The sequence below is a fragment of the Mercenaria mercenaria genome, chromosome 18 (assembly GCF_021730395.1).
Source record: "Mercenaria mercenaria strain notata chromosome 18, MADL_Memer_1, whole genome shotgun sequence".
Classification (NCBI taxonomy): Eukaryota; Metazoa; Mollusca; class Bivalvia; order Venerida; family Veneridae; genus Mercenaria; species Mercenaria mercenaria.
In genome coordinates this window covers 35551001-35563726 of record NC_069378.1, presented here as the reverse complement: position 1 = coordinate 35563726, position 12726 = coordinate 35551001, and the positions used below count along the sequence as shown (strand labels likewise).

Genomic DNA, 12726 nt, shown 5'->3' with positions numbered 1-12726 from the left:
TAATCCTACCCAAATTGTTTATTATGATTAATTCAAAACTTACCAAGGTATTTTGAAAATTTCCCATAGCTGCTATTTGGGTTCTTTAGCAGATGAATATTATTAATGGTATTGTCTTATATTAAACAAATCAAGGCAAGCCATTGTTAAGGATAGTGAATCTTACAATAGATTTTTATAGTTCTAATTATACCCCCACAAAACGAAGTTTGGGAGGTATATAGGAGTGAGCTTGTCTGTTGGTCGGTCCGTTGGTTTTCATTGTTTCCAGAAAATAACTCTGAAAGGCTTGGCAGATTAAAAAAAAATTTTTGGAACACAGATTTAACATCATAAAATACAGGTCAAGTTCACCTTTGAGGTCAGTAGGTCAAAGGTCAAGGTCACAATGACCCAGAACAGTTAAGCAGTTCCCGGATGATAACTGGAGAACACTTGGACCTAGGATCATAAATATTGGTACACATGTATAACATCGTAAAATACAGGTTAAATTCAACTTTTAGGTCAAAGGTCAAGGTCACAATGACCCAGAACAGTAAAGCGGTTCCCGGATGATAACTTGAGAACACTTGGACCTAGGATCATAGATTTTGTTACACAGATGTAACATCATAAAATACAGGTTAAGAGCGACTTTGAGGTCAGTAGGTCAAAGGTCAAGGTCACAATGACCCGAAACAGTTAAAACGGTTTCCAGATGATAACTTGAGAATGCTTGAGCCTAGGAACATAATTTTTGGTACACAGTTGTAACATCATAAAATACAGGTCATGTTCCACTTTGAGGTCAGTAGGTCAAAGGTCAAGGTCAGAAGGACCCAGAACAGTTAAACGGTTTCCAGACGATAACTTGAGAACGCTTGGTCCTAGGATCATGAAAGAATAGGAAGGTTGGTCATGACCAGCAGATGACCCCTATTGATTCTGAGGTCAGTAGGTCAAAGGTCAAGGTCACAGTGACCCGGAACAGTTTATCCGGTTTGTGTCCGGACGATAACTTGAGAGCGCTTAGGCCTAGTTTCATGGAAGTTAATTGGAAGGTTTGTCATGCCCAGCAGATGACCCCTATTGATTTTGAGGTCAAAGGTCAAGGTCCGTAATGCGGGGGTATGATTCATCACTCTTATGACAGCTCTAGTTTATTTTTAACATCATTGTTATTTTTGGGGGAATTTATTTTTTCAGTATTTTCTTGTTGTGTTAATCCATGGAGTAGAATCCTTACAAAAAATAAATCCTTAGTTTTAGAAATCCATGATTTCCTGTCATCTTCAAAATGCCACTTCGGCTGAAAATGAAAAATTTGAATGCCAACAAAATGATATGATTTTACAGTCAAGTTTTTACCTGTCAACACACAATATATAATTTCAAAATCAATGCATGACTAGAAATAAGTAAATTTAACAAAACTTGAAATCGTATCATACCCCTTTGGAAGACTGACTGTTGAAGTCTTTCATACTGTTACTTTCTTATTTCAGTTTAGAGAAAGAGAAAGTTCTACAGCTGAGTTTGGGTTTCGAATAGAAGCATTAAGGGTAGGTTTACTGAAGTTCATAATTAAGAAATGATTTATCCAGAATAGTTATTTGTGGTTGAATATTTATTTATTTATTTATTTGGGTTTTACCGCGCACCAACACAGTATAGGTTATATGGCGCCAAACAGGACTACAAATTTTGGTTTCACATCTCATTTACATTGAAATAAAAACATGAGGTATGGAATCAAAATTTGCATACCTGCTGGAATCACAGAGTTACAGCAAAACCAAGTGTTAAGACCCTATTAGTCGCCTCTTACGATCATGCAAGCATAAGGCAGTGGTTCCAATTCTTTTCATACACAGATTGTCCCAGAACCACATGGGGCTTATGGTTGAATAAGATCATTTATTAGAGAGCAGATATTACAGTCGTTCAAGCTTATTCTGGGCATAGCGTAATTCTGTTCACCTTTTTTTGCATGTTCATGTACACAAAATTTTCAATCAGACACTATAAAAGTCACTGTTGAGTACCTTAACCCTTCCATTCAGAGTAGAGAGCATATTTACTCAGCTGTAATTAATATTTATGCATTAAAATTCTTCCTTTCTTTGAAAAACCTTGCATTCAGAATTGAGCCAGTTCCGTCAAGTTTGACTGACTTAATGGTAATTAATTACTATAAAATAAGAATAGGCTATGTCAGAACTATGCATATCATTTTTAGATAACCAAGAAATTAAATGCCTGATCCAGCATAGCTAAATTTCATTGATGTTTATCAGGAAATAATTAATGCACTTACCCTCAAAATCCAATATTACCACCACCTTTCTGACTAAGTAATATCTGTTTGAAAACTTTCATGACTCAGTTTTCATTAAGCGAAAAATCTGTGTTTGTTAAAGGTCTGAAAATGGAAGAAGGACAGGTTGAGAGGGACATAATAATGCAATATATTTGCTATTCTGTCAGTACTTTGGTTTCAAAATGCTAGGAGTGGTCCAGATATAATGAATATATTTTAAGCTCGACTATACGAAGTATGGAGAGCTATCCTACTCAACCTGGCTTCGGCGTCGGCTTCCTTCCGCGTCTGCACTTTGGTTAAAGTTTTGATGCACTTTCTTTTTATCTTTGTTATTACTTGATGGATTTACTTCAGACTTAAAATAGTTGTTCCTCATCATCACCCACATCATATGGCACAAAGGTCATAACTCTGGCATCAATTTTTCATGAATTATCCCCCCTTTTTACTTAGAATTCCAGGTTAAAGTTTTGGTGCACTTTCACTTTATCTCAGTTATAAATAAATGGATTTGATTCAAACTTGAAATAGTTGTTCAACATCATCACCCACATCATATGGCACAAGGGTCATAACTCTGGCACCAATATTTAATGAATTATACCCCTTTTTACTTAGAATTTCAGGTTAAAGTTTTGGTGCAATTTTACTCTATCTCAGTTATTATTATGGATTTGATTCAAACTTAAAATAGTTGTTCAGCATCATCACTCACATCATATGACACAAGGGTCATAACTTTTGCACCATTATTTCATGAATTATCCCCCTTTTTACTTACAATTTCATGTTAAAGTTTTGATGCACTTTCACTCTAACTCAGATTACTGAATGGAATTGATTCAGATTTAAAATAGTTGTTCCACCTTATCACCCACATCATATGACACAAGGTCCATTAACTCTGGCACCAATTTTTCATGAATTATGCCCTTTTTAGCTCACCTGTCACAAAGTGACAAGGTGAGCTTTTGTGATCGCGCGGTGTCCGTCGTCCGTCCGTCAGTCCGTGCGTGCGTGCGTGTGTGTGTGCGTCCGTAAACTTTGCTTGTGACCACTCTAGAGGTCACATTTTTCATGGGATCTTTATGAAATTTGGTCTGAATGTTCATCTTGATGATATCTAGGTCAAGTTCGAAACTGGGTCACATGCCATCAAAAACTAGGTCAGTAGATCTAAAAATAGAAAAACCTTGTGACCTCTCTAGAGGCCATATATTTCAAAAGATCTTCATGAAAACTGGTCAGAATGTTCACCTTGATGATATCTAGGTCAAGTTTGAAACTGGGTCACGTGCCTTTAAAAACTAGGTCAGTAGGTCTAAAAATAGAAAAACCTTGTGACCTCTCTAGAGGACATATATTTCACAAGATCTTCATGAAAATTGGTCAGAATGTTCATCGTGATGATATCTAGGTCGAGTTCCAAACTGGGTCACGTTACATCAAAAACTAGGTCAGTAGGTCTAAAAATAGAAAAACCTTGTGACCTCTCTAGAGGCCATATATTTCAAAGATCTTCATGAAAATTGGTCAGAATGTTTACCTTGATGATATCTAGGTCAAGTTCGAAACTGGGTCACGTGCCTTCAAAAACTAGGTCAGTAGGCCTAAAAATAGAAAAACCTTGTGACCTCTCTAGAGGCCATATATTTCAAAAGATCTTCATGAAAATTGGTCAGAATGTTCACCTTGATGATATCTAGGTCAAGTTCGAAACTGGGTCACGTGCCATCTAAAACTAGGTCAGTAGGTCAAATAATAGAAAAACCTTGTGACCTCTCTAAAGGCCGTATTTTTCATGGGATCTGTATGAAAGTTGGTCTGAATGTTCATCTTGATGATGTCTAAGTCAAGTTCGAAACTAGGTCATGTGCGGTCAAAAACTAGGTCAGTAGGTCTAAAAATAGAAAAACCTTGTGACCTCTCTAGAGGCCATATATTTCATGAGATCTTCATGAAAATTGGTCAGAATGTTCACCTTGATGATATCTAGGTCAAGTTCGAAAGCGGGTCACGTGCCATCAAAAACTAGGTCAGTAGGTCAAATAATAGAAAAACCTTGTGACCTCTCTAGAGGCCATGTTTTTCATGGGATCTGTATGAAAGTTGGTCTGAATGTTCATCTTGATGATATCTAGGTCAAGTTCAAAACTGGGTCACGTGCCTTCAAAACTAGGTCAGTATGTCAAATAATAGAAAAACTTTGTGACCTCTCTAAAGGCCATATTTTTCATGGGATCTGTATGAAAATTGGTCTGAATGTTCATCTTGAAGAGATCAAGTTTGAAACAGGGTCATGTGCGGTCAAAAACTAGGTCAGTAGGTCTAAAAATAGAAAAACCTTGTGACCTTTCTAGAGGCCATACTTGTGAATGGATCTCCATAAAAATTGGTCAGAATGTTCATCTTGATGATATCTAGGTCAAGTTTGAAACTGGGTCACTTGCCCTAAAAATCTAGGTCAGTAGGTCAAATAATAAAAAAACCTTGCGACCTCTCTAGAGGCCATACTTTTCATGGGATCTGTATGAAAGTTGGTCTGAATGTTCATCTTGATGATATCTAGGTCAAGTTTAAAACTGGGTCAACTGCGGTCAAAAACTAGGTCATAGGTGTAAAATTATTAAAATCTTTTGACCTCTCTAGAGGCCATATTTTTCAATGGATCTTCATGAAAATTGATCTGAATGTTCACCTTGATGATATCTAGGTCAGTTTCGAAACTGGGTCACCTGCGGTCAAAAACTAGGCCAGTAGGTCTAAAAATAGAAAAACCTTGTGACCTCTCTAGAGGCCATATTTTTCATGAGATCTTCGTGAAAATTAGTGAGAATGTTCACCTTGATGATATCTAGGTAAAGTTCAAAACAGGGTCACGTACCTTCGAAAACTAGGTTAATAGGTCAAATAATAGGAAAACCTTGTGACCTCTCTAGAGACCATATTTTCAATGGATCTTCATGAAAATTGGTCAGAATTTTTATCTTGATAATATCTAGGTCAATTTCAAAACTGGGTCATATGAGCTCAAAAACTAGGTCACTATGTCAAATAATAGAAAAAACGACGTCATACTCAAAACTGGGTCTTGTGGGAAGAGGTGAGCGATTCAGGACCATCATGGTCCTCTTGTTACTAAGAGTTAAAGTTAATTTTGATGCATTTTCACTATATCTCAAGTTATTACAAAATGGATTTGATTCAACATGACACAAGGTGCATCACTGTTGCACCAATATTTCATGAATTATGCCCCCTTTTTGCTAAGAATTATACTTAATATTTAATGTTTTGATACACTTGATCCTTATCTCTCTTATTGTACCCCCCGACAACAAAGTTGTAAGGGGGGTTATACTGGTTTCAGGTTGTCTGTCTGTCCGTAGACAAAATTTTGTGCGCACCATCTGTCCTCATCCCCTTGACACAATTTAATAAAACTTCACACAAGTGATCAGTAACAACAGTAGTTGTGCATGGGGCATGTTAGGTTCTTTCCGAAAAAAAATAATTGCAGAGTTATGGGACTTTGTTTTTTGTTACTATACTATATACATAGACACAATGTTGTGCACACCATCTCTCCTGAACCCCTTGACACAATTTAATGAAACTTCACACAAGTGATCAGTAACAATATTAGTTATGCATGGGGCATGTTTGGTTCTTTCAGAATTTTTTTTGCAGAGTTACAGGACTTTGTTTTTTTTGTTACTATACTATATACATAGACACAATTTTGTGCGCACCATCTCTCCTCATCCCCTTGACACAGTTTAATGAAACTTCACACAAGTGATCAGTAACAATATTAGTTGTGCATCGGGCATGTCACGTTCTTTCAACAACAAAAATTGCAGAGTTTTGGGACTTTGTTTCTTGTTAACATACTATGTACATACAGTCTGCATATGCAATCTTGTGCACGCCTAATCTTTCAAACCCTTGCATACAACTTAATGAAACTTCACACAAGTGATCAGTGCCAACCCTAGTTGTGCATGGTGCATGTTACATTCTTTTAGATAAATATTCTGCATAGTTATGGGACTTTGTTTTTTGTTACTATACTGTATACATACAGTCTATATACATAAAGTCCACATAATTATGCAATCTTGTGTGCGTCAGATTGCAATGTACTGTGTCAGTGCATGCGGGGGGTACATTCATCACCTTTAGTGATAGCTCTAGTTACTTAGTACTTTTGACACAGACTCAAGCTGTTATCCAATATTTCATCCATGTTGGAGTCATTAAACACCCAAGTGACAGCTCCAGCTTCGTTAAATGTGCCCAGTTTCACTATCCAGCATCGAAGTAGTCGAGCATGCTGTCTCCTGTGACAGCTCTTGTATTTAAGGCAGTAATAAGAAAATATTGAGAATCAATCTCAGCAGCTCGCCGCTTTCATGTTTTGCCACATAGAAATAATCAGAATGTTAAATACTACATAGACAATACTTAGTGTGCAGAATTAGCTGACAAATCATATGTGATGTAAGTAATAAAGATTATTTGATTAAGATGTGCAGATTAGGCCGACAGCATTTTATGTCACGAGGGGGAGAATTTGCCAGAAAAAAACCACAAAAGCCATACTATATTAACAGATCCTTTCCCTTTTACTGAAAATTTTCATATTTAAAATCAGTTGTTATGCTGTAATGAATTTGATGCTTTTAAAATACATTTTTAGTCCTGTTTGGCACCATATAACCTAGACTCTTTTAGTGTGCCATAAAAACATAATCATATCAAAAAGATAAAGGGATTTGAGGGTCAGTGCCAGCTCAGCATCACTGTAAATATAAATACATAAATGTAGAAACTAATGTGCATTAATTTCTACTTATTTGTAATAAATCAAGAAATTATCGTTATGAAAATTTGCAATACTGCATGATATTGTAATGTTTCTAGTTCCTGCCACATAATATCAGAGATTTCTTCCTTTTGTGAGTTGTTTAATATAGCAGTAATTAAACTAGGCCATCGTGGACTGCCAGTTTAGCTGGAATAGGAATAAAACACAAAAAAAAAATGTAAACACAAATGTGCAAATCCTGTTGGTCTGTCCTGGCTCAACACAGCTTTTTCCTACCCTGTTATTAGCTGGCTCTGCTTTGTTTTTATTGGAACAAACAAACAGTGTAAAATAACAATAATAATATACAAAAGATTTCTTTCAGATGTCGGGAGAAACACCATCATCCAATTTAAAACGGGTAAAATCTAAAGAGCAAATCCATGGCATACTATCGAAGTTTATAAACAACAGAAGAATTGTTCAGCAATCACTCGTACATCGGTTAAAAGAAGTAAGACAACATATAGAGGACTCAGCATTTTTTATGACACATGAGGTAATGACTATTTTGTCAGATATTAGCTCATCTAAACCGAATTCAGGGTGAGCTAGTGTGATGGTGTTGGGTCTGTCATCCATTGTCCAAGATAAATGATTTTATCATCTATATTAGGTTCTCCCTCAGTTTTATTACCTCACCTGAGCCAAAGGCTCAAGGTGAGCTTTTGTGACCGCTTGATGTTCGTCGTCAGTCATGCGTCGTGTTTCAACAATTTCTAAAAAAATCTTCTTGAAAACCAAAGGGCAGATTTACACCAAACTTCACAGGAATGACCCTTGTGTGGTCCCCTTTCAAAATTGCCCTTAGAATTGAAATCCACGAAGAACTCTGGTTGCCATGGCAACTGAAAGGAAAAACTTTAAAAATCTTCTTGTCCAAAACCGCAAGGTGTAGAGCCTTGATATTTGACTTGTGACATCATCTTATGGTCCTCTATGAAAATTGCTCAAATTATGCCCCTGGGGTGAAAAGAGGCCCCACCCGGGGGTCCCAAGTTTTACACAGACTTATAAAGGAAAAAACTTTAAAAATCTTCTTGTCTGAAACCTCAACATCACCCCTTTGATATTATGTATGCAGCATGGCTTGTGGTCTTCTACCAAGAATGCTCAAATTATGCCCCTGGGGTGAAAAGAGGCCCCGCCCCGGGGTTCCCAAGTTTTACATAGACTTATAATGGAAAAAACTTTAAAAATCCTCTGTCTGAAACTGCAAGGCCTAGGATTTGTTCAAATTATGCCCCTGGGGTGAAAAGAGGCCCTACCCTGGGGGTCCCAAGTTTTACATATACTTATATAGGAAAAATCTTCTTGACTGAAAGTTCAAGGCCTAGGTTATTTGATATTTGGTATGTAGTATGTAGCATTGTGTAGTGGACCTCTAACAAGATTGTTCAAATTGTGCCTCTGAGTTGAAAAGAGGCCCCACCCAGTTGGTCACAAGTTTACATAGACTTATATAGGAAAGAAACTTTAAAAATCTTCTTGCTTGAAACTGCAAGGCATAGGCTTTTGATATTTGGTATGTAGCATTGTCTAGTTGTCCTCTACAGAAATTATTCAAATTATGTCCCTGGGGTGAAAAGAGGCCCTGCCCTGTGGGTCCCAAGTTTTACATAGACTTAGGAAAAATCTTCTTGACTGAAAGTTCAAGGCCTAAGCCTTTGATATTTGGTATGTAGCATTGTGTAGTGGACCTCTAACAAGATTGTTCAAATTATGCCCCTGGGGTGAAAAGGGGCCCCACTCCAGGGGTCACTTATATGAATTAATTAGGAAAAAATACTTCAAAACTCATCAGATCATATTTCCTAGACTGTTTCATTATAATTATCTGATGACCCCAAGTGATTAGGCATCTGATGTAATTCATTGCAGACTTGGAGCGGTCTTCTGCGCATGCCCGAAAGTGATTATCAGTTGTAGCACACGGCAAAAATTCCGCATGCATTTAGTGTACAATATGCATAAAATACTGACTAAAGGTTAGGGTTACTATCACCATGGTTACAAAATATATACATTTAAGATATTTTCGTTCAAATTTAGTTAATCTGGTATGTACTGGAGTCTGTAATTTATACCGGCGCTCCAAGTCTGCTTGAGTCACAGTCTTAGGCATCACCTAACTGACCTTAACCTACTGACCTACTTCCTTGTTTTTATGCCCCCACTTTGGGGGGAGCATATAGATTTGCCCTTGTCCTTCCGTCCGTCCGTCCGTCCGAGCTCAGATTTGCATACATAGGTGGCTATAGGAACAATAGGTAACTGTACTTTTTCGAAGAATAAGTGGAGCTATCCTACTCACCATGGCGTCGGTGTCGGCGTCACACACTGGTTAAGTTTTTCATACCAGTCCACATTTTGACAAAGTCTTTTGAGATAAAGCTTTGAAACTTTCAACACTAATCTTGTTAACTATCACCATGTCCATTTATAGGCAAGAGTACATAACTCTTTCGAGCATTTTGACTGAATTATGGCCCCTTTTGACTTAGAAATCTTGGTTAAGTTTTTTGTACCAGTTTATATTTTGTGTAAAGTGCTTGACATATGGCTTTGAAACTTTTATATCTTGTTCAGTATTATAGTCTCTATCAATAGGCAAGAGTACATAACTCTGTCATTTTTTTGGCTGAATTATGGCCCTTTTTGAACGTGGAAATTGGTTCTGTTTTCATATATGTCCATGTTTTGTCAAGACTATTTGACATATGGCTTTGAAACTTTTAACACTAGTATATCAACATGATTTCCATCTGTAGGCAAGTGTACATAACTCTGTCAACTATTTTGACTGAATTATGACCCTTATTGGACTTGGAAGTTAGTTAAATTTGTCATACAAGTCCATATTTTGCCTAACATATAACTTAACATATTTGCCATCATGGTCACACATTGCCATTTAGTGCAAGACTAATCAAAATCCACAAATACAGGAACGTCTTTTGTTTAATCCATTTTTTTCTTTTGTCTGAAAATCTATGGAAATATTTTGACCCCATTCTTCAATCAATTTTTCGAATAGTCGAGCGCGCTGTCATCCGACAGCTCTTGTTCTTTGATGTCATTCATTCCGTAAGGCTTTTATGTGGCTATTTTTCTCTTACGTGGCTAAAAGAACAACAGAGAGAACAAAAGAATAGCCACATAAGTATCCATATGTAGGAACGTCCGTCCTACCGAGAATGTTGTGTCGTGCCTAGCTCCAAAAATATTTGACGTAGAGTCACAAAACTTTACAGGAATGTTGGTCAGCATGTGTAGTTGTGCACCTGGGGTTTAGCGTCTTGATTCATTCAGTCATGTAGGAGTTTTGGCCCCTGACTTTGTAAAAATTGGTCATTTTAGTGTTGTGTCGCGCCTAGCTCCAAAAGTATTTGACGTAGAGTCACCAAAGTTTACAGGAATGTTGGTCAGCATGTGTAGTTGTGCACCTGGGGTTTCGCGTCCGGATTCATCCAGTCATGTAGGAGTTATGGCCCCTGACTTAGTAAAAAATTGGTCATTTTAATGTTGTGCCGCGCGTAGCTCCAAAAGTATTTGACCTAGAGTCACCAAAGTTTACAGGAATGATGGTCAGCATGTGAAGTTGTGTACCTGGGATTTTGCATCCAGATTCATCCAGTCATGTAGGAGTTATGGCCCCTGACTTAGTAAAAAATTGGTCATTTTAATGTTCTGTCGCGCGTAGCTCCAAAAGTATTTGACCTAGAGTCACCAAAGTGTACAGGAATGTTGGTCAGCATGTGCAGTTGTGCACCTGTGGTTTCACGTCCGGATTCATTCAGTCATGTAGGAGTTATGGCCCCTGATTAGTTAAAAATTGGTCATTTTAATGTTGTGCTGTGGGTAGCTCCAAAAGTACTTGACCTAGAGTCACCAAAGTTTACAGGAATGTTGGTCAGCATGTGCAGTTGTGCATCAGGGGTTTCACATCCAGATTCATTCAGTATTGTAGGAGTTATGGCCCCTGACCTAGGAAAAAATTGCCATTTTAATATCATGTAGTTGGGGCACATTTCTACTTTAAGATACAGTCTTGAAATTTGGATGACATGTACAGTTTTGCACACCGATCTTAAAACTGACTTCCAGGGACCACAAATGTGACCAACTTTCTTAATATTTTAGCATCATTTTAACATTTGAAACATGTTCATACAACTGGAAAAAGATTTGAATGCTTACTTACATTTGATTTTTAGCTCACCTGTCACATAATGACAAGGTGAGCTTTTGTGGTCACCCTTCATCCGTCGTCAGTCCGTGCGTGCGTCAACAATTTCTTGTCTGCACGATAGTGGTTTCATTTACATTTTATTTGAACCAAACTTGCACACAACTTGTATCACCATAAGATCTCGGTTCCTTTCTTGAACTGGCCAGATCCCATTATGGGTTCCAGAGTTATGGCCCCTGAAAGGGCCAAAATCTGCTTTTTTGACCTTGTCTGCACAATAGCAGCTTTATTTATGATTTGATTTTTACCAAACTGGCACACAACTTGTATCACGATAAGATCTCAGTTCCTTTCTTGAACTGGTCAGATCTCATTATGGGTTCCAGAGTAATGGCCCCTGAAAGGGCCAGAATTAGCAATTTTGACCTTGTCTGCACAATAGCAGCTTCATTTATGATTTGATTTTAACCAAACTTGCACACAACTTGTATCACTATAAGATCTTGGTTCCTTTTTTGAACTGGCTAGATTCCTTTATGGGTTCCAGAGTAATGGCCCCTGAAAGGGCCAGAATTAGCTATTTTGACCTTGTCTGCACAATAGCAGCTTCATTTATGATTTGAATTTAATCAAACTTGCACAAAACTTGTGTTGCCATAAGATCTCAGTTCCATTGTTGAACCGGCTAGATCCCATAATGGGTTCTAGAGTTATGGCCCCTGAAAGGGCCAAAATTAGCTATTTTGACCTTGTCTGCACAATAGCAACTTCATTTATGATTTGATTTTAACCAAACTTGCACACAACTTGTATCACCACAAGATCTTGGTTCCTTTCTTAAACTGGCCAGATTCCATTATGGGTTCCAGAGTTATGGCCCCTGAAAGGTCCAAAATTGGCTATTTTGGCTTTTGCAGCCATATAGAGACTTCTTTTATGTTTTTTTTATACAAACTTCCAAAATATCTTCAACAACAATAAATCTTGGATTCCATGACAAATCAGATCCAATCGTAGGTTCCAGAGTTATTTTATATCTGATTACCTCCCCTGATTATAGTCAAAATGGATTTATATCAGTAAGTCCTTATAGGACTTATTTGAAATTTCATTATTGTCATTAGTTGGACTGAGCCAATGAGGGTAGATAACTATGGACTGATTTTATGTCAAATTACCTCCCTTTATTTCAAATTAAAATGGGTATATCTCTGTAAAATAATGAAGATACTGATCTGAAATTTCATTAGTCAACAGATTTATTTGGCAGATTTCCTTCTTTGTTAACTTACAATCATTTTTTTTTAATTACTTCCCTTTTACGTTACTTTAAATAGCTTGTTTAGTAACTTTTTTTAT

The 12726-nt window shown here is 37.2% G+C and overlaps 1 protein-coding gene across 3 annotated transcripts in view; it reads left to right on the top strand.

Annotated features, from left to right (window-relative positions):
- LOC123537798 (inositol-trisphosphate 3-kinase homolog) overlaps window positions 1–12726 on the top strand; it is an 82085-nt gene that overhangs the window by 51305 nt on the left and 18054 nt on the right. For all 3 annotated transcript variants that reach the window (XR_008368308.1, XM_053529582.1, XM_045321627.2), the window contains 2 exons: window positions 1488–1544; window positions 7501–7674. Coding sequence is in view for 2 of the 3 variants with exons in the window: in XM_053529582.1 (XP_053385557.1) it covers window positions 1488–1544; window positions 7501–7674 (231 nt within the window). In the remaining variant the exon portion in view is untranslated. The remainder of the gene's footprint in view (window positions 1–1487; window positions 1545–7500; window positions 7675–12726) is intronic.